We start from the raw sequence: 22,167 nt of genomic DNA on the forward strand, positions 1-22,167 counted from the left end.
AGCACAGCCAAGTTTCTCCTCAACCTGGTGTTGGGTCCCAGCTGAAACTGGTGTGTGTACTGCAAGAGTGCTTTGCTGAGGAAGATCAATTCATCCATTAACTACCCTGAGATTTAAAGCAACCAATAAATCTCTGCCAAGGATAGGAGTGCCTTTGTGGACAATGTAGAACTCTGCAGTTACACAGCAATCACCAAAAGTAACTGTTGTTGGCAGGCAGCCACATACTGGAATATGGTTTTTCAAATAGCACACCAAGTGAAGTTTGGGTTCAGTAAGAGGCACATCTTTAAAGTAATGCAGATAAATGGAATCAGGTAGTATAGATACTGCTGAGCCAGTGTCCAACATTAGCTGAATAGGGTGTGGTTTCCCTGTGGGTATGGCAGAAACATGTATAGTGCACTTTATTTGTTCTGGAATATGTGCAGTAGTGATTTTGTCCATGCTCAGCACAGTAACATCTGGTATTGTAACTGCATGCACCTGTTGATTGAACTGGCTGCTGTGACATACTTTAGCAAAATGTCCAATCTTTTTGCAATGATTGCACTGAGCTACTTTTGCCGGACATCCTATGTAGCTTGCAAGGTGTTGTGGGGATCCACAGTGAAAACATGCTTTTACTGTATTTTGAATTTGCTGATTTGGTGGTTTTTCATTAGTTTTCCTCTTGTAATTGTTTGTCTGCAGCGATAGTGAACTTTTCTGCAAAGGAATCACAGCCTGGACTGTGCCTTTTGTATCCATGCTCATTATTTTGGCTTCTGCTGTAGCTGACTCAATCTGAGTAGCAATGGTTATTGCTTTTTCTAGTGTAAGTTGTGGTTCTAGAAGTAAGCGTTCTCTTACACAAAGCATGGTTGTTTTCTCAATGAGCTGGTTTCTAATCATCTCATCTGCCATATTCCCAAAGTCACAAGTTACAATCAGACTCCTCAGGGAAGCAATATACTGCATTATAGTCTCCCCTGTTTTCTGCTCACGCTGGCGAAATCTGTAGCGATTAGCTACTACATTCACTTTTGGCACAAAAAAGTTCTTTAATGCAGTGAGTGCAGTCTCATATTTATCATCTGCAAGGGGAAAAGTGTAAAATATACGCTGCCCTTCTGCTCCAAGGCAGTGGATTAGCAGAGCACACTTTCTTACTTCAGAAATCTCTGTAGCACTGATTGCAAGCAGATAAGTCTCAAACATATGGATCCGGGCAGTAAAAGCAATTGGAGGCTCACCTGGGCTTTGCAGAAAGGGTGCAGGTGGGTTCAGAGGCAGAAGATCCATCCTCGTCACCAAAATGTTGTAGCAACCAGGCAAGGTACTAACAAACTTCAACAGGACTTTATTTTCAAAGTGGAAACCTCTTTACCAAGCTGCTGCTGCACCCTCTATAGCTCTCACTCCACCTCCTCAACCCCCCCTTCCTGTTTCCTGTCCTTTCAGACTCCCAACAACTAGTGCTCCCAGTTCCAATAATTACAAGAAGCATCTAAACACCACACTTAGCCCTGCTATGCTACTGCTGGCAAGTCTCTGTGCCCCTTGGGGGGGCAGTGGGTCTCCATGCATAGCCTGGGGCAGGGACAGTGCGTGGAGTCGCCTCCCCCTGCTAGGGACATGCAGAGATGTGCCAGCCGCTTCCGGGAGTGGCGTAGGTCTACCGGCCACAGAATACAGGCAGCCTGCCTGCCTGAGCCCTGCTGCACCACCGGCTGGGACTTGGGGGCTGGTTGTCAGATGAGATTTGTCCTGCATTTTGGGGGCCCCCCGTGTAATGATGATGGCTTTGGTCGGACCCAACTGAGAGTGCCAATTCAGCACAAATTGCTTAGAGCAGGGCAGTTACAGCCCAAGGCTGGGGTTTTTCCATCTCTAAGGCAAACCAAACCAGCCAAAAAGAGCATACTTTGGTTTTACCCCACTGGCTAACCACAAGTCACCCAAGCAATTTCCTTAGACACTCCAGTTTCCCAGTATCACCACCAGTGCCACTCGTTATGGGGACGAATGGTTATGAAAACCAATACCCCAGTAAAAGATAAAAGGGTCTCTCGATCCCAAAGGACCAAGCCCCAGACCAGGGGTGGGCACACTTTTTGGCCTGAGGGCCACATCGGAGTGCGAAACTGTATCGAGGGCTGGGTAGGGAAGGCTGTGCCCCTCAAACAGCCTTGCCCCTACCCCCTATCCACCACCTCCCACTTCCCACCCCCTGACTGCCCCCCTCAGAATCCTCGACCCATCCAACCCCCCCTTCTCCCTATCCCCGACTGTCCCCCTGACCTGTAGGCACATCTCCACCCCGTGACAGGCCCTCCCGGGACTCCCACGCCCTATCCAACCTCCCTTGTTCCTCATCCCCTGACCACCCCCCCAAACCTCCGCCCCAACCAACTAACCCCGAATCCTGTCTCCTGACTGCCCCCCAGGAACCCCCTACCCTATATCCAACACCCCCAGCCACCGCCCCCTTACCATACCACTCAGAGCAGCAGGAGCTCGCAGTCCCACTGCCCGGATGGAGCCAGCTGCACTGTCCGTAGGGCGAGCTTAGGCTCCTGGGGAGGGGGACAGCAGGGGAGGAGCCGGGGACTAGCCGGGGCCAGGAGCTCAAGGGCAGGGCAAGGACGGTCTTGTGGGCCGGAAATGGCCCGCGGGCTGTAGTTTGCCCATCTCTGCCCCAGACCCAGGTCAATATACAAATCAGATCTTACTCACAAATCACGCTGTTGCCAATCCTTTAGAATCTAAAATCTAAAGGTTTATTCATAAAAGGAAAAAGATAGAGATGAGAACTAGAATTGGTTCAATGGAATCAATTCCATACAATAATGGCAAAGTTCTTGGTTCAGGTTTGCAGTAGTGATAGAATAAACTGCAGGTTCAAATCAAGTCTCTGGAGAACATCCACAGCTGGGATGGGTCTTTCAGTTCTTCATTCAAAGCTTCAGTGTAGCAAAGTCCCTCCAGAGGTAAGAAGCAGGATTGAAGACAAGATGGAGGAGCTGCAGCAGCTTTTTATAGTCTCTTGCCATGTGGTCTTTCTTTCTTTGTCCCAAAGACAAGCTGTCCATCACATGGCCTAGAAAAACCTCAGAGTTCTGTCCATAGGCTGGTCCCTGCAGACCTTGCTGAGTCACAAGGCGTGTCTGCCTTCTCTTAATGGGTCAGTTGTATAGCTGATGGTCCTTAATGGGCCATCCAGCAGGCTAGGCAGAGCTGACACCAACTTGGCTGGGGTGTCCCCAGAAGCATAGCACAAGTTTGAACTACAGACAGTATAGAGCCAATACTTAAATTTTAAATACAAAAATGACACATGCACACAGATAGCATAATCATAACTAGCAAACCGTAACCTTCTTTTAGACACCTTATTTGACCCCCTTTATACAAGATTTGGTGCCACTACAGGACCTTCATTGCAACAATGATCTATACAGGCCCAGATTATGTCAATAACGTCACACCCTATCATTGGGGGCCCCGTGCCACTGCGTTGTTTGTTTCATGGTAAATCCGCTTCTGCCTGAGTAAGAGGAGGGGAAGGGTGAGAAACTGGGAGGGAACTGGGAGCAAGTGTGGGGCAGTCCAGCTGGGTGGGGATTGGAAGGCTGTCTGGAACTGGTTTGTTTACTGCCAGTTCATGCTTCCACTCATTCTCTCTCTCTCTCTTTTCTTTTCAAGGTCCTGACCACGGTCACTGGAGTTATGCAGGTAAATACACTATGGTTACTCTTACCCTTTCATATCCCGCAGCAGGCCCTGGGCCCGTGCCAGCTAGGGTTAATTATTACAGGGCTGCCTTGCTCACTCCCATGCTCTGCCTTGCCCTGCCCCTGTTCAGCAGCAGGGAGGGGGTCTGGTACCAGCCCCGGAGGGGCTCACAAGCATTTCTCAAAAAGAAAAGGAGGACTTGTGGCACCTTAGAGACTAACAAATTTATTTGAGCATAAGCTTTCGTGAGCTACAGCTCACTTCATCGGATGCATTCGGTGGAAAATACAGTGGGGAGATTTATATACACACACAGAGAACATGAAACAATGGGTTTTATCATACACACTGTAAGGAGTGCATCCGATGAAGTGAGCTGTAGCTCACAAAAGCTTATGCTCTAATAAATTTGTTAGTCTCTAAGGTGCCACAAGTACTCCTTTTCTTTTTACTGTAAGGAGAGTGATCACTTAAGATGAGCTATTACCAGCAGGAAGTGGGGGGGGGAGGAGGAAAACCTTTTGTGATGATAATCAAAGTGGGCCATTTCCAGCAGTTAACAAGAATGTCTGAGGAACAGTGGGGGGTGTGGGGGAGAAATAACCTGGGGAAATAGTTTACTTTGTATAATGACCTATCCACTCCCAGTCTCTATTCAAGCCTAAGTTAATTGTATCCAGTTTGCAAATTAATTCCAATTCAGCAGTCTCTCGTTGGAGTTTGTTTTTGAAGTTTTTTTGTTGAAGAATAGCCACTCTCAGGTCTGTAATCGAGTGACCGGAGAGATTGAAGTGTTCTCCGACTGGTTTATGAATGTTATAATTCTTGATGTCTGATTTGTGTCCATTTATTCTTTTGCATAGACACTTTCCAGTTTGGCCAATGTACATGGCAGAGGGGCATTGCTGGCACATGATGGCATATATCACATTGGTAGATGCGCAGGTGAACGAGCCTCTGATAGTGTGGCTGATGCAATTAGGCCCTATGATGGTGTCCCCTGAATAGATATGTGGACAGAGTTGGCAACGGCTTTGTTGCAAGGATAGGTTCCTGGGTTAGTGGTTCTGTTGTGTGGTGTGTGGTTGCTGGTGAGTATTTGCTTCAGGTTGGGGGGCTGTCTGTAAGCAAGGACTGGCCTGTCTCCCAAGATCTGGGAGAGTGATGGGTCGTCCTTCAGGATAGGTTGTAGATCCTTGATGATGCGTTGGAGAGGTTTTAGTTGGGGGCTGAAGGTGATGGCTAGTGGCGTTCTGTTATTTTCTTTGTTGGGCCTGTCCTGTAGTAGGTGACTTCTGGGTACTCTTCTGGCTCTGTCAATCTGTTTCTTCACTTCAGCAGGTGGGTATTGTAGTTGTAAGAATGCATGATAGAGATCTTGTAGGTGTTTGTCTCTGTCTGAGGGGTTGGAGCAAATGTGGTTATATCGTAGAGCTTGGCTGTAGACAATGGATTGTGTGATGTGATCTGGATGAAAGCTAGAGGCATGTAGATAGGAATAGTGGTCAGTAGGTTTCCAATATAGGGTGGTGTTTATGTGACCATTGCTTATTAGCACCGTAGTGTCCAGGAAGTGGATCTCTTATGTGGACTGGCCCAGGCTGAGGTTGATGGTGGGATAGAAATTGTTGAAATCATGGTGGAATTCCTCAAGGGCTTCTTTTCCATGGGTCCAGATGATGAAGATGTCATCAATGTAGCGCAAGTAGAGTAGGGGCATTAGGAGACGAGAGTTGAGGAAGCATTGTTCTAAGTCAGCCATAAAAATGTTGGCCTACTTTGGGGCCATGCGGGTACCCATCGCAGTGCCGCTGACTTGAAGGTATACATTGTCCCCAAATGTGAAATAGTTATGGATGAGGACAAAGTCACAAAGTTCAGCCACCAGGTTAGTCGTGGTATTATCAGGGATACTAAGCGATGGTCACATAACCACCACCCTATATCGTAAACCTACTGACCGCTATTCCTACCTACATGCCTCTAGCTTTCATCCAGATCATACCACTCGATCCATTGTCTACAGCCAAGCTCTACGATATAACCGCATTTGCTCCAACCCCTCAGACAGAGACAAACACCTACAAGATCTCTATCATGCATTCCTACAACTACAATACCCACCTGCTGAAGTGAAGAAACAGATTGACAGAGCCAGAAGAGTACCCAGAAGTCATCTACTACAGGACAGGCCCAACAAAGAAAATAACAGAACGCCACTAGCCATCACCTTCAGCCCCCAACTAAAACCTCTCCAACGCATCATCAAGGATCTACAACCTATCCTGAAGGACGACCCATCACTCTCACAGATCTTGGGAGACAGGCCAGTCCTTGCTTACAGACAGCCCCCCAATCTGAAGCAAATACTCACCAGCAACCACACACCACACAACAGAACCACTAACCCAGGAACCTATCCTTGCAACAAAGCCCATGCCAACTCTGTCCACATATCTATTCAGGGGATACCATCATAGGGCCTAATCACATCAGCCACACTATCAGAGGCTCGTTCACCTGCGCATCTACCAATGTGATATATGCCATCATGTGCCAGCAATGCCCCTCTGCCATGTACATTGGCCAAACTGGACAGTCTCTACGTAAAAGAATGAATGGACACAAATCAGACATCAAGAATTATAACATTCAAAAACCAGTTGGAGAACACTTCAATCTCTCTGGTCACTCGATTACAGACCTAAGAGTGGCTATACTTCAACAAAAAAGCTTCAAAAACAGACTCCAAGGAGAGACTGCTGAATTGGAATTAATTTGCAAACTGGATACAATTAATTTAGGCTTGAATAGAGACTGGGAATGGATGAGTCATTACACAAAGTAAAACTATTTCCCCATGGTATTTCTCCCCCCCACCCCACCCCCCACTGTTCCTCTGATATTCTTGTTAACTGCTGGAATTAGCCTACCTTGCTTGTCACCATGAAAGGTTTTCCTCCTTTCCCCCCCCTGCTGCTGGTGATGGCTTAACTTAAGTGATCACTCTCCTTACAGTGTGTATGATAAACCCATTATTTCATGTTCTCTGTGTGTGTATATAAATCTCTCCTCTGTTTTTTCCAACAAATGAATCCGATGAAGTGAGCTGTAGCTCACGAAAGCTTATGCTCTAATAAATTTGTTAGTCTCTAAGGTGCCACAAGTACTCCTTTTCTTTTTGCGAATACAGACTAACACGGCTGCTACTCTGAAACCTGTCATCAGGGATACTGTTCCTGACGGCTTGTAGTCCATCTTTGTGTGGAATGTCGGTGTAGAGGGCTTCTACATCCATAGTGGCTAGGATGGTGTTTTTAGGAAGATCACCGATGGATTTGTAGTTTCCTCAGGAAGTCAGTGGTGTCTCGAAGATAGCTGGGAGTGCTGGTAGCGTAGGGCCTGAGGAGGGAGTCTACATAGCCAGACAATCCTGCTGTCGGGGTGCCAATGCCTGAGATGATGGGGCGTCCAGGATTTCCAGGTTTATGGATCTTGGGTAGCAGATAGAATACCCCAGGTTGGGGCTCCAGGGGTGTGTCTGTGCGGATTTGTTCTTGTACTTTTTCAGGGAGTTTCTTGAACAAATGGTGTAGTTTCTTTTGGTAACCCTCAGTGGGATCAGAGGGTAATGGCTTGTAGAAAGTGGTGTTGGAGAGCTGCCTAGTAGCCTCTAGTTCATATTCCGACCTATTCATGATGACGACAGCACCTCCTTTGTCAGCCTTTTTGATTATGATGTCAGAGTTGTTTCTGAGGCTGCGGATGGCATTGTGTTCTGCGCGGCTGAGGTTATGGGGCAAGTGATGCTGCTTTTCCACAGTTTCAGCCCGTGCACGTCGGTGGAAGCACTCTATGTAGAAGTCCAGTCTGTTGTTTCGACCTTCAGGAGGAGTCCACCCAGAATCCTTCTTTTTGTAGTGTTGGTAGGAAGGTCTCTGGGGGTTAATATGTTGGTCAGAGGTGTGTTGGAAATATTCCTTGAGTCGGAGACGTCGAAAATAGGATTCTAGGTCACCACAGAACTGTATAATGTTCATGGGGGTGGAGGGGCAAAAGGAGATGCCCCGAGATAGGACAGATTCTTCTGCTGGGCTTAGAGTATAGTTGGATAGATTAATAATATTGCTGGGTGGGTTAAGGGAACCACTGTTGTGGCCCCTTGTGGCATGTAGTAGTTTAGATAGTTTAGTGTCCTTTTTCTTTTGTAGAGAAGCAAAGTGTGTGGTGTAAATGGCTTGTCTAGTTTTTGTAAAATCCAGCCACGAGGAAGTTTGTGTGGAAGGTTGGTTCTTTATGAGAGTATCCAGTTTTGAGAGCTCATTCTTAATCTTTCTCTGTTTGCTGTAGAGGATGTTGATCAGGTGGTTCCGCAGTTTCTTTGAGAGTGTGTGGCACAAGCTGTCAGTATAGTCTGTGTGGTATGGCCCACCTTGATTATCACCATAAAAGGTTTTCCTCCTTTCCCCCCACTTCCTGCTGGTAATCTCTTTGGTGCTGGCGGCCGGAGGAAGATGACTAAGGGAACATCATCATTCGGTAAGCGCCGCAATAAGACCCACACTTCGTGCCGTCGCTGCGGATCCAAGGCATACCATCTCCAGAAATCCACCTGCTGGTAATAGCTCATCTTAAGTGATCACTCTCCTTAGAGTGTGTATGATAAAACCCATTGTTTCATGTTCTCTGTGTGTGTATATAAATCTCCCCACTGTATTTTCCACCAAATGCATCCGATGAAGTGAGCTGTAGCTCACGAAAGCTTATGCTCAAATAAATTTGTTAGTCTCTAAGGTGCCACAAGTACTCCTTTTCTTTTTGCAAATACAGACTAACACAGCTGCTACTCTGAAACAAGCATTTCTGGGGCCTGACAGGCCCAGGGAGAGGTGGGAGCTGCTCAGATTCAAATAAAAGAGAATGACCCTGTCGGAAGCCATTGTTGGGCCCCATCCTGCACATCTGTTCTGTGTTCCCACAGGCTAAAAAGTTCATTCACTCACTGAGCTGGACTTCACACCCCCTCACCCCTGGGGATCATTGGGAGAGCTGGGTTTCATGTTGACGCAGACCTAGGGTTGCTGCCTCTGCTGGAACATTGACCCCTGGCTTAGAAGCACCTCCTCTCTTATGGGGTATTGACTAACCAGTCCTGTGTCCCCCTGCCATATGCACCCCGCTTTGCAGCGAGGCTGGCTGTACAGTTCCCTGCCCATAGGGAGGTGGCCCAGGGCACAAGCCAGGCTCCTGACCCTGTACCTGCCTGGTGAACGGGCTGTTCTGCAGCCCGCAGGGACAGCCCAGCTGGATAGAGAGTTCCTCACATCACTGGCATCCCACGCCCCTGGGGCCTTTAATTGGGGCTGGGACTGGAAATCTCAGCTGTGCCTACAGGACCTTTGCTTTGCTCTTTGAGCTTCCAGGCTCCCCTGATTCCACCATGCCGGGCTCCTCCACTTCCTTCTTTTCCTTCCATGCTTGGTTTCCCTGCTTCTCTCTCCACCCACCCCATGCAAGCTGCTGTCCTCCCCACATTCACACCAAGGCCCAGGTCACCATTATCCTGAGACTTGTGTCTCATTTGCCTGAGTGGGGCAATCAGAGTGGGGACACCTTACACTTACTTTGCACTGATGTCAGTGACAACACAAGGTGCAGGGAACTGGTGAATTAGGCCCAAAATATGAATTGGGCCCTATAGAAAGGTCTCACTCAGGGTATGTCTACACTACGAAATTAGGTCGAATTTATAGAAGTCGATTTTTTAGAAAGCGATTTTATACAGTTGATTGTGTGTATCCTCACTAAGCACATTAAGTTGGCGGAGTGCATCTACAGTATCGAGGCTAGCATTGACTTTCAGAGCGTTGCACTGTGGGTAGCTATCCCACAATTCCCGCAGTCTCCGCCGCCCATAGGAATTCTGGGTTAAACTCTCAATGCCTGATGGGGCAAAAACATTGTCGCGGGTAGTTTTGGCTACATGTCATCAGTCATAGCTCCCGGAGGCCAATACTGCCTAATTGCATCCACACTAACCCAAATTCGACCAGGGGACGTCGATTTCAGTGCTAATCCCCTCGTCGGGGAGGAGTACAGAAATCGATTTTAAGAGCCCTTTAAGTTGACAAAAATGGCTTCGTTGTGTGGATGGGTGCGGGGTTAAATCAATCTAATGCTGCTAAATTTAACCTAAACTCGTAGTGTAAACCAGGGCTCAGACTTGCCAATGGTCAGATCTGCCCCTCCTGAGGCCCAGCGATGGGCTGGAGGTGGGGGTCCAGGACCTCTTATATCAGGATTGTGCACCAGCCCAAAGAAGGCTAAATGCATCCCTGTGTCTCCATCCATCCTGTTAGCCTGTTAGCACTAAGGGCGTGTTCAGCGCAGCGCCGAGCCGTGTTGGCCAACGCCCTGGTGCGTGGCTTTACTCCTGCTTCATACCACTAGGGTTGTACTGAGCTATCTGCAAACAGCGACAGGCTGTGACATGCTGCCACACCCCAAGCTTGTGAATACCCTGGATATTCATCCTAAACCAGTCCCCTGGTCTGCTCACTCCATGTAGGGCAGAAACATGTAAACGCTGTCCCATGAGTCCGTCCTACCACTCTTCACTGTGCTCACGCTAACTGCACCTCTCTGAGTGCTCTGCCTGAACCGGTCCCCTCTCATGCCCCCCTAAATATTTCCTACCTGGATACTCGCTCTCAAATTCTCCTAACACAAACCCCAGGCTCTTCCCTACATGCTCATCCTATCCTGTTCCCTGGGTGTTCCTGCTGAACATCTCCCTAAGTGTCCACCTCAAACTGCTCTGCCCTTAATGCTCTTCCCTGGGTGTCCATTGTAAAGCTCTCTTCTCAGGTGGGCCCCTAAATGATTCCGCAATGGTTTCACCCTACATTATTCCTCTCTGGATGTTCGCCATACCTGTTCATTGACTGTTTGCCCTACACTGCTCCTCCCTTGGTCCTTGCCCTAAATCGTTCTGTGAGTGTTCACTCTAAATTGCTCCATCTCTGGGATTCACTCAAAAAAGAAAAGGAATACATGTGGCACCTTAGAGACTAACAAATTTATTTGAGCATAAGCTTTTGTGAGCTACAGCTCACTTCATCGGATGCATCCAATGAGCTGTAGCTCACGAAAGCTTATGCTCAAATAAATTTGTTAGTCTCTAAAGTGCCACAAGTACTTCTTTTCTTTTTTGCCAATACAGACTAACACTGCTGCTACTCTGAAACTCAAAAAACATTCGTCCAGTGTTCACCCTAAAGTGCTGCTCCCCACACACTCACGTTGAATTAATCCCTGGGTATTTTCCCTTAATTGCTCCTCCTTGAGTGTTCACCCTAAACCAAGCCATTGGTGTTCACCATAAACCTTCCTAGGTGTGTGCCCTGAACAGTTCCCCGGGTGCTCACTCTAAGCCACTCTGCCTAGCAATACGCACCGTGAATTGTGCTCTGTGTTTGCCACCCTTCTCTACTCCTCCCCCAGTGCTCACCCGAAATGTCCCCCAGATGCTCAGCCTAACCTGTTCCTTCTTAGAAGTTCCAGTTTAAACCTCTCCTGGGGTAATTAGGAGCCAGCTGTGACACACCAGTACCGCTGTTTCCAGCTAGAGCCCTGCTCAGGACTTTTAAATATCCTGCTCCCGCTAGCAGGATATGGGATGTGGGATCCCCGTCCCTTTGCAGGGGTCTACCAATAAGGAAAAGAGCCCATTCACTGAGTCCAGGCAGGGAAACTCAGAAACCTTTATAGGCACTCAAAATACAGGAATAAGGAACAGCGCAGCCTAATGGGCCTTAAAGCAGACACGTGCCTGGGGAGGAGCTATGCGGGCCAAGGGTCCCCCAGAAGTGGTGATGCACACGCACACATGTGTTTTCAGGCACAGCCCCCATAGACGCACACGGGTACATGTGTCTTTGGGCACAGCTCCCGTAGACGCACATGTGCATGTGTGTCTTCGGGCACAGCCACTGTAGATGCACACGGGCCCGTGTGTCTTCGGGCACAGCTCCCGTAGATGCACATGCACACATGTGTCTTCGGGCACAGCCACTGTAGATGCACACAGAGACATGGCTCTGTCTGTCTCAGTCTCATGCGCACACACAAAGGCTTCATGTGTACATGGACACAGGTCATTGTGTTGTCCAGCTGCATGGAAATGGGCGAGATGGGACTTGCTCTCTGTGGTGCCGCCTTTGAGTTTCTGGTGCTGCTCACTGTGTAGTGAAGTCCTGTTGCCCACAGGGCCGCCAGCATGTTTCCATTCATGGCCATAGCTCTGCTGCATGTCTCTCCCCCTGCCATGTGACTTGCATTAGCAGTTTTGCCTCATGTCTCTGAGCTGGCCAGCCAGGCTGCCTCTGAAAGGGCCATGAAGGGCAGGGCAGCAAAGCGTTTGCTTAGTGGCAGAGAGGGAGCAGCACAGCTGCGCCAGGAGCGTGTCTCTCCCTGCCAGAATCAGGCTGTAACTCGTCTTCTCACAGTTTGTCCAGCTGCTCCTTAAAATAGATGCTCCTGGCAGTGCACAGGGCACAGAGCCCTGTCCTGTGACAGCTGCACCAAGATTCCAGCAGCTTCAGAGCCCAGCACTGTCTGCTGGCAGAGCAGGCCCTGGCCATCGGCTTCTGTCTGGGCAGGAAGCAGCATTGCAGTGCTGCGCCGGAAAAGGCTTCTGAGCAAACCTGGAGGGAGCTAGAGCACAGGGCAGCAGCCCCCCAATGCATTGTGCTCAGGGCAGGTACCACGAGGCGGAGCAAGAGGGTGCTTGCACTGTCCATTCCCCCTCCCCACCACCACTCCAGGGTAAAATTCAGGGGTAAGTGGCCACCAGTGAGACGGACTGAGTGTGACTAAACACACTGCGCTGCACCCAGGCCAACTGAGTGGCCAACACAATCCCTGTGGCACATGCTTGTCAGGAGGGAACAGTGTTTGCAGCTGCACTCCCCACAGGCCCCCTGGTATGCTCAGACCTCTGACATCACCATCCTGTGAGTGCTGCAGCCTCTGCTGGTGGGCCCAGAGTCCCCCTGCAAATTCCTCCTCCCAGGCAGGCTCCCTCATCCTGCAGGCTCACCCAGTCATCTCTCTTTTCCCCACACAGATAAGGCCCAGTGGCAGTTGGAGTTCCCATACTGTGGTGGGCAGATGCAGTCTCCCATCAATATTGACACCAATTCTACAATCTTCAGCCGTGAGCTGCAGCCCGTTGTGCTGGCAGGTTACAACCTGGACCCCAGTGAGCAGCTCAGCCTAATGAACAATGGACACACAGGTCAGTGACGGGGCTGAGTTGTGTGTGCTGGGCTCACAGGACGTGGAGCTTGCTTCACAGGATGCTCAGACGAGACGGGATATTTTGAGACATTTCCCATAGATTAGTCCCGGCCTCTTCCAACAGGGGGCGCTGTGTGGACTGGGGCAGGAGCACTCACTGTGGGGCTCACAGCTACTCCAGCCCCAGCCTCTCCCCACAGGGGGCGCCCTAAGGAGTGGCGCAGGGCACTGGCTGTGGGGGTAGCTCCCGGCTACCCAGCCCCAGCCTCTCCCAGCAGGAAGAACTGTAGGGAGTGGGGCAGGAGTGCTGGCTGTTGGGGGAGCTTAGGGTTGCCAGGTGTCCGACTGTTGACGGGAACGCCCGTTCGAAAAGGGACCTTGGCAGCTCTGGTCAGCACCACCAAGTGGGCCGTTGAAAGTCCAGTTAGCAGTGCTGCTGGGCTAAAGCAGGCTAGACCCTACCTCTCCTGGCACCACACTGAGCCCCAAAAGCAACCAGCAGGTCCAGGTCCTAGGCAGGGGGGCCATAGGGCTCCATGCGTTGCCCCCCCCCGAGAACCGGCTCCGCACTCCCATTGGCTGGAAACCACGGCGAGTGGGAGCTGGGGGAGTGGTGCCTGCGGGTGAGAGCAGTGTGTGGAGCCTCCTGCCTAGGAGCCGGACCTGCTGGCCATTTCTGGGGTGTAGCACGGTGCCAGGACAGGCAGGGAGCCTGCTGACCCCCACTGTACCACTGACCAGGAGCCACCAGAGGTAAGCCCTGAGTCCCAGCCCTAAGCTGCAACCCCCTGCCCAGCCCTGAGCCCTCCCAAACCCAGAGCCCCCTCCTGCACCCCAAACCTCTCATCCCCGGCCCCATGCCAGAGCCTGCACCCCAAGCAAGAGCCCCTCACCCCCTCCCACATCCCAACCCATTGCCCCAGCCCTGATCCCCCTCCTGCACCCCAAACCACTCATCCCCGACCCCACCCCAGATCCGCAACCCCAGCCAGAGCCCGTCACCCTCTCCCACACCCCAACCCCCTGCCCCAGCCCAGTGAAAGTGAGTGAGGGTGCGGGAGAGCGAGCTACTGAGGGAAGGGGAATGTAGTGAGTGTGGAGGCAGGGCCTCGGGGAAGGGGCGGGGCTAGGGTGTTCAGTTTTGTGAAATTAGAAAGTTGGCAACCCTAGGGGAGCTTTCAGCTACTTCAGTCCCAGCCTCACCCAGCAGAGGTTGCTGTGGGGAGCAGGGGGGCAGGAGCGCTGGCTGTGGGGGGAGCTCCCGGCTAATCCAGCCTGGTCTCTCCCAGCAGAGGGGACGCTGTGGGGAGCAGGGGGGCAGGAGAGCTGGCTGTGGGGGAAGCTCCTGGTTTTACAGTTCCAGTCTCCCCCAGCAGGCCCCACAGGGGTGCCAGGTCTGGATAAGCTCTGGGCTCACTGTTCTGCCCCTCCCAGTGAAGGTTCCCTGACTAGAGTTTCATAGATTCCTGGATTCTAAGGCCAGAAGGGACAATCAGATCCCTAGTCTGACCTGCTCTGTGGCACACGCCCTTGAATCCCACCACTGTCCCTGCACTGAGCCCCAGAACTTGTTTGGCTAAAGCAGCTTCCAGAAAGGCAGCCAGACTTGAAGATGTCAAAGAGACTGGGAGTCCAGCACTGACTCTGGCAGTGTGTGCCAGGTGTTAATCACGTAAAAAAATTCTTCCAAATTTGTGCCTAGTTTCTCATTTGAATTCATGTGGTTTCAGCTCCCAGCCATAGGTTCTTGTTCTGCCTTTCTCTGCTGGAGTAAAGAGCCCTTAGAACCTGTTATTTTCTTCCCAGGAAGGTACTTAGGGCTAAGGTACTTAGGTAAATAAGGGTTTGTGTACATGGGGACACACAGAAAAATTAATCTGAATTAGCCAAAGGTATGAATTTAAAGTGGATTAGTTAAACTGTCTTGAACTCCTGTGTGGATGCTCTTATTCAGAATTAGAGTGGTCTTTTTTCAGTTTTGTTTAGTTCACTTTAATTCTGATTCAGAGTGTCCACATGGGGGTTTAATATGATTTAACTAATCCACTTTAAACGTTAATTTCCTGAGTGTTCCTGTGTTGTAGACAAACCCTACACCATAATCAAGTCACCTCTCAATCTCCTTTTTGATTAAACAGATGGAGGTCTCTCACTAGGAGACATTTTCTGTAGCAATCAACTCATTTTTATAGATCTTTTCTTCACCCTCTCTAATTTTTAAATGTGGACCCCAGAACTGGACGCAAGTTCCAGTATCGGTCTCACTAATGCTTTATATGGGGATAAAAGCACCTCCCTGCTCCTCTGCTAATCCCCTATTTATACCCCCAAGGATCTCATTAGCCCCTTGTGCCACAGAGTTGCACTGGGAGCTCCTGTTGCATTGCTGGTGCTGGTGCACTGTAACCCCTAAATCCTCTTCCGAGTTGCTGCTCCCCGGGACGTGGCCCCCAGTCTGTAAGTGCAGCCTCGATTCCTTGTTCTTAGATGGAGAACTTGGCATTTGGCTGCATTAATGCACATTTTGTTTGAATGGGCCCAGCTTACCAAGTGATCCAGATTGGTCTGTGTGGCAGCCCCGTTCTCATCCTTATTGCTCTGATGATCTTTGTGGCGTCAGCAGTGACTTACTGCCAGAGCATTAGTGAAACTGTTGAATAGTGTCAGGCCTTGAACTGATCCCTGCAGAACCTAACTATAGACTCCCCTGATCAGTGAGGATTCCCCATTGGCAGCTGTTTTTTGAGAGCTGTTGGTTAGCTGGGGCATAATCCATTTAACGTGTGCTCTATTTCTACTGTATAGTGCTACGTTTTTAACTTAGTGTTGTACTGTACTGTGTCTCAGTATGTTACATCTCTACCGTTCCCTCTATCAACCAAACTCCTAATTGCATCAAAGAATGAAATCAGTTTGTTTGATAAGACCTGTTTTCCATTAAACCACATTGACTATTTTCGATAACACACATCTCCGCCTGGTGCCAGCGCCATGGATCAGAGCCCACCTCTGACTTCTCTACCCCTTCACTCCCTCACTCCTGCAGTTGTCCTTCAGCTGCCTGGTTCTCTGACTATTGCCAGCGGCTACCCACAGGAGTACAGAGCAATGCAGCTGCACCTGCACTGGGGCTCCCCGGAAGGGCCTGGCTCAGAACACACTGTGGACGGACGCCGCTATGATGGGGAGGTAAAGATCCGTCATAGACCTTCCCCTCTTGCCTGCTGCTCCCCGGGTGTGCCTCAGTTACTGGCGGTGATCACGTCAGTTCCACCCGCTCCAGCTGTCTGCACAGGGTGAGGGCTAGTGCCCTGAAGCGGATGTGGCACCCCCAGGTCACTAGCTGCCCTTTGTCCACACTGCAACTCCGTTGGCGGGGAGGTTGCCACCCCTTTGCCCTCAGCGGGGTGCTTTGACCACGATCTCCGCTCTTGGCTCAGACCCTCTGAGGGTACAGGTCAAGTGCCCAGTGCCCAGCAACCCAGAGGGAGTAATTGTGCGCTTTGGGCTGAGCAACTGAAATCAAAGCAGAGTTTATGACACAGCCTGAAACATGGAAGCGGAGGGGAAGTGAGGCAAAACTCCCCCATGGAAGGGACATTGTGCCAGCAGAATGGGGGTGGGGAGAGAATAGCCTGGAACCAGGCACCCGGAGCACAGCGCAGGGACAGACCCATACAGGGAGCACACACTCTTCGTACAGGATAAACAATCCATGCTGCTCTGCAGCCAGACTGCCCTGGCACTAACCAGGTGCTAGGGTCACAGGGAGCCCACCCCCATCTAAGTCCAGGCCCATTGCAGCCCCCTTTAAAATTGCCCTAAAATGTGCCTGGGGGACACAAGCTACCCCAGGGGACCCAGACCCTAAGGAGGGGGCAACGCAGAGCTCCCCAGTGCAGGCTGCCCTGTGCTGGAGGATGATTCATCTTTTCCCCAGAACTCTGGCCCGCTTCCTGGCATGTGAGGGCCATGATATTCTCTGGGCCTGGGAGTGGGGACAGCTCGCTGTGCCCTCGTCCTTGGCACCAGCCCAGAACTGTGTGGTCACAGAGATCCTGGGGCTGTTTGTCTCATACACAGAGGTGTTTGCCACCTGGGTCTGGTTCCTAACTGGTTCTACCCACCCTCCCCCATTGCTGTTCACACGGAGCTGCCAGGGCCCAGTGCATCAGGGAGGACAGGAGTTGGAGCTGGCTGCCAGCATGCTAGAGGGGCACCAGGGAGATGACCTTGAGCCCTGACCCATGTGCAGAAAATGGGGGGAGGCTGGTGGCAGGGTGGGCTCTTGGGGCAGCAGGGGCTGGCAGCAGCAGCAGCACGCTCAGGTCACCGTAAAATGGTTTAGGGAGCTTGCCTGGTGCCAAGTGGGGGGCTTTGGCCAGGTGACCAAGCCCCAGGTGCTGCTAATGGAGAGGCCTTAGTGCTAGGGCTGGCCAGACCTGGTTGGGTCACAATGGGACCAGTGCAGGTCTGGGTGGTCCAGCACTCACCCATGGCACAATGTAGTCTCAGGGGGTTCTATGCTTTGATTCCAGATCCATATGGTTTATTACAACCCCAGCTATGAGAGCATCAAAGAGGCAATGCGGCAGCCCGGTGGCCTGGCAGTGCTGGCAGCCTTCCTGCAGGTGATGCCAATGGGGGCAGTCACTGGGAAGGTGGGGTGGGGGCAGTGCCAGGCAGGGATGTTCTGATCACTGGGCTGGGCGTGGCAGGGTAGGCAAGGACTGAGAGCATAGGCAGTTCTGGGGTGGAGGGGAATAGGGGCAGTGGAGGGCAGGGGCTCTCCAGGAGGGAGGAATGCCCTGACAACTGGGCCATGCCAGTGCGGAGACTGGACATGCCCCGATCACCAGGCCATGCTGGTGGTGGGAGGCAGAATGTGCTCTGCACACTGGTCCAGGTGAGGTTAGGGGATGCCCTAATCGCTGGTCAGTGGTAGGGTTCATACTTTGATCCTGGTCAGGGGATGGAAGGGCTGTGCTGGGGGATGCCCTGATCCCAGCCAAGTCAGTCAGGGAGGTCACAGGTCACTCCTCTGCCTGTGAGAATTATATTAGTCCCATGTTCGGAGCGACCCTCCCTGCTGTGACCCAGCTGCCAGGGCTCAATAGGCAGGAGACTTGCCCTTCCTGGTGCCTGTGCTCTCACACCTGCTGAGTCTGTGTGTTACAGGTTGGGCCGGAGGACAACGTGCACTATCAGCCTCTGCTTGAGCAGCTGCATGAGGTCCAAGAGGAAGGTAAAGCCTTTGCGTGCCTAACGCCCACTATAGGGACAGCCCGGGGCAGCGAGTGAGCTGCCTGCTGCATGGAGAGGCTTGTGCATGCCAGACAGACAGAGGCAGGCAGCTCCTGTGAGACAGACAGGCAATGAGTGGCCAGCTCAGCAAAGGCCTTTTGGGGATTCCCGCTCAGCATTTGGATGCCTGTCTCATCCCTCGGGATTCTCCGGGCTCCCACTCTGCACCTGTCCAGATGACATGACTTCTCTAGCGCCTTAGGCTCGTCCATCCAGGGCTTGTACAGACTGGCTGTGCCTGTCCAGCGCATTGTGCTTCTGCAGCGAAACGAGGGGGCAGTTCGCATGCGGTAGTGCAGTGACTGCTCATCGTCTCTGGGGGTTGGCTCCTGGGGATGTGCTGACCAGGATCATGCTGTCCTGATTTGGATCCCCAGGGTCCTGTGCAGTTCTTGATTGTTGCTGTGCTCTAGTCCATGGAGCTGTGCTGCTCTAGATCATGCTGTCTCTCTGTTCTAGAGCATGGAGACATGCTGCTCTAGAGCACAGGCAGTGCTTTTTTCCTTCTAGGCAAGCAAACAGCAGTGGCTGGATTCAATATTGAAGGGTTGCTGCCTGCTAACCTGGGCCACTATTACCGCTACAGCGGCTCTCTGACCACCCCTCCCTGCTACCAGACTGTGAACTGGACTGTCTTCAACCAGACGGTGTTGCTGTCCAAGGAGCAGGTCCGTCCGGGAGGGAGGGCCTGCCTGTTCTCCTCTTGGGGGTGGGTGGGGCTGTCTGCAGGTGGCTCTGTCATGCCCGTCACACTAGGAGCTGCGTGCCAGCACCAGCAATAGGCGGGGGTGGCCCGTAGGCAACCAGAGACTACCTGAAGCCAGTCCCCCTTGCACCAGGGCACTGACTGCTGAAACCTGGCTGCATTCACGAGGCTCCCAGGGGCGGCTTAGTGACTCCCTTCAACTCTCCCTCTCTAGATCTCGCTGCTGGAGACCACACTGCAGGGAGACGATGACAAGGATCTGCAGAACAACTTCCGGCTAACCCAGAGCCTGCACGGACGAAAAGTTCTGGCGAGTTTCCAGACAGCCCTCAGACCGAGGCAGGTCCCGCTTCCTGGTAAGGAGCCGTGGGAAGTGGCTGGGCGGTTCTCTCCTGCATGCCACCTTCACACAGACAATCCTGACAGAGCAGAGCAGAATCAGGATGCTGGTGTCCCAGGAAGGAATAGCTCATGTAAGCTAGTGTCAGTGATCGGTGGGCCCACAACAATGCAAGGGGCTCTGTGGGGAGAGGCAGCTTGGTCTCCAGGGCCCACTCTGTCCTGGCCTCACAGCTGACATGCCAGCAGGGCACAAAAGGAACGTGTCTGAACAAATAGTCACAGCAAGTTGTTTGCAGTTTTCGCCAGCTCCCTTTGGAACCCAGGCGTTCAGGTGCTTCTCTGTGTGTCCCCAGCCCTGCTAGCCAAAGCCAGGCAGGAGCTGCAGAGGAGCAGGGCTCTTTGAAACCCCAGAACACACCCTCCAGGGGTATTTTGTGACTCCCACTTCTGGGCCTGGCTATGCCCAGCAGTGCAGGGAGCATACCCTCTGCCCCACCTCTGAAAGGGCTTGGTCAGTTCAGCTTCTTTGAACCCTTCCCTGGAACACCCCTTCCCCAGCTTAGGTGCTGTTGAGCTTCCTGATCCATCAGTGGTCTAGGAAAGCCGCAGTCTCATTGCCCCACTTCTGAGGCACTCAACGACTGAGGCTGGGCCAAGCCCCGACATATCTCTGTGTCTCACCCACAGACAAAGCCACCCTGTGCATGATACAGCAGGTGTGTACCAGGCGATAACAGAACCATTAACAGCCTGTGATACCGCATTGGGTAAACATTTGCCTGGTGGAGCCCCATAATGTGTCACAAAGTCCTAGTGTTTTGGGCCCAGTTTGAGTTACTACCTGTAGAGCAGACGATTGACTCACCACCAAGCCACATGTGCTGGTGGATGTGCCAGAGCCCTGGCACAGTGAGGGTGGCAGAGGCCTTGGAAATTGCAGTCACTGAGCTCGCCCTTACAGCACATGTCATGCAGGTGAGGGTGGGTTTCAAGGAGAGACAGTGCAGGCGCCCTAGAAAGAGGGGTCACATGCTGTGGGCTCAGCAAGCCCCAGGGATGTCAATCCTGCTGCTGCTCAATGTGAAGGAGGAACCAGACTCGCTGGAGAAGAACGTGTCCCTGACTCTGCCCCACAGGCACCTTGATGGGGCCTGTTGGGAGCAATAAGGGCCCAACTGCATCTGCACAGATGTAACACCGCTCCCTGAAGCAGTGAGGAGAGGTAGGTCTGGGTGCCCCACCTACACAGGGGGAAATGATCCCCTCTGTCATGTGGGGCAGCACAAAACCATCAGTGGGCTCTGGCCAGTCCTGCTGCCCCAAACCAGGCTGAGCTGAGCCATTCTCTAACCCCGTAGCTGGGGCTGCTCTCCCAGTGCCTCCCACTCAGCAGCCTGGGTGCCCCAGGGAGACAGTGTGATTGTGCCAGGACAACAGGAGGGGACAGGGTGGCACGCTAACGGGCTGTTCTTCCTCTGACGTCCCAAACGTTACTGGTTAAAACAGGCTCTGGAGGGAACGCAGGCTGGGTCTCGCAGCCTCACAGGGAATGGGGCAGAGGAGGGGACTGTAGCACTGTGAAGAGACTGGCACTATGATGGGCCACAGTGCCTCATTGCCTGCAGTGACCACGGTCTTGCAAGAGCCTCTGCCTTTGGGCAGACGTGGGAACGGAAATGGGCTGCAGGCCAGGCCGGGGCTGAGCTGCCTCCGGCTGCACGTGAGACCGGGCAACTCGGTGGTGGCACTGAGCATGTTGGCCGTACCAGGAGGCCCCAGCACCGCACATTGTAAGGGCGGAGCTGGCAAGAGCTGCCCCAGCCATGGCTCCTGGGGTCTGCCCACCCCTTTCCCAGCCAGGCTTTGAGTACCCGGGGCACAGTGCGAGTGATTCGTCTTCCACACCCTGGTCAGAGCTTGGCTGCTGCCTTGGGGAATGACAGAGGATGGTGGGTAGCATCCCTGCAGCTCTGTCCCCGCTAGATGCTTGCTGGAGTGGGGCTGGGGGGAGGGGCTGTCTCTCGCGGCCACACCAGCTCCCTCTGCAAGTGCCCTGGTTGAGGGGGCACCCTTGTGATGGTGTCTTGGGGGGGGTGATGGTTAGCACAGGGCAGAGCGGGGCTGTTGGGCCCCTGCCATCCTCCTGACTGGGCTTTCTCTGCTCACTTTGCTGTAGGTGCTGAACCTGCAGCGAGAGCTGAAGCCATTGGTAGCATGGCTGAGGGCCCATTTCCTGTGTGCCTCTTTAATTTCATGGCTGGGCATCTGGGGTTCTGGCCCTCCTGGGCCGGTGCTCATGAGCTGGCACCCTGGTTCAGCATGCACCCATGGGCCAGGGCTCTGCTGGAACAGCTCAGATCCACTGATCCACTCTTGGGCCTCTCTGGCACCCAGAAGTTAAAGGTCCCTAGAGGTGGGGGAGGGAAGTGGCTAGGCAGGTGATGCAGCTCAGAGGGACAGATTCCCTCTGGCAAGTTCCTGGCCCACTGGCTGCTGGGTGGAGAGGTCCCCAGACTCAGTGGGAGGAGGCTCTCCCAGAGCAGCGTCCTCTGGCTCCGGCCTAGCCCTGGGCATCTCTGTCAGGCTGTAGCAGGGTGTGGAACTTGGCTTGGGGTTGTGTATGCGGGGGGAAGGTGCCACTTGCTGCAGAGTTCAGGGCTTTCTTTGTGGCAGCCTGCGGTTCAGCATGACTCCTCTAGCCAGGCTGGGCCCAGGTCCCTGATCTGAGCCAGACCCCTATCTCTGCCACCCAGGTGCTGTGGGCAGTGTCTAGGGCAGGGGTGGGCAAACTATGGCCC

The 22,167-nt window shown here is 52.5% G+C and overlaps 1 protein-coding gene across 4 annotated transcripts in view; it reads left to right on the forward strand.

Moving 5' to 3' along the window:
* CA9 (carbonic anhydrase 9) overlaps positions 1-22,167 on the forward strand; it is a 55,019-nt gene that overhangs the window by 23,203 nt on the left and 9,649 nt on the right. For all 4 annotated transcript variants that reach the window (XM_038402947.2, XM_038402948.2, XM_043514651.1 and 1 more), the window contains exons 2-8: positions 3,688-3,717; positions 12,845-13,015; positions 16,064-16,206; positions 17,556-17,648; positions 18,196-18,262; positions 18,832-18,989; positions 19,242-19,383. In XM_038402947.2, coding sequence (XP_038258875.1) covers positions 3,688-3,717; positions 12,845-13,015; positions 16,064-16,206; positions 17,556-17,648; positions 18,196-18,262; positions 18,832-18,989; positions 19,242-19,383 — 804 coding nt within the window. The remainder of the gene's footprint in view (positions 1-3,687; positions 3,718-12,844; positions 13,016-16,063; positions 16,207-17,555; positions 17,649-18,195; positions 18,263-18,831; positions 18,990-19,241; positions 19,384-22,167) is intronic.

The sequence above is a fragment of the Dermochelys coriacea genome, chromosome 5 (genome assembly GCF_009764565.3).
Source record: "Dermochelys coriacea isolate rDerCor1 chromosome 5, rDerCor1.pri.v4, whole genome shotgun sequence".
Classification (NCBI taxonomy): domain Eukaryota; kingdom Metazoa; phylum Chordata; order Testudines; family Dermochelyidae; genus Dermochelys; species Dermochelys coriacea.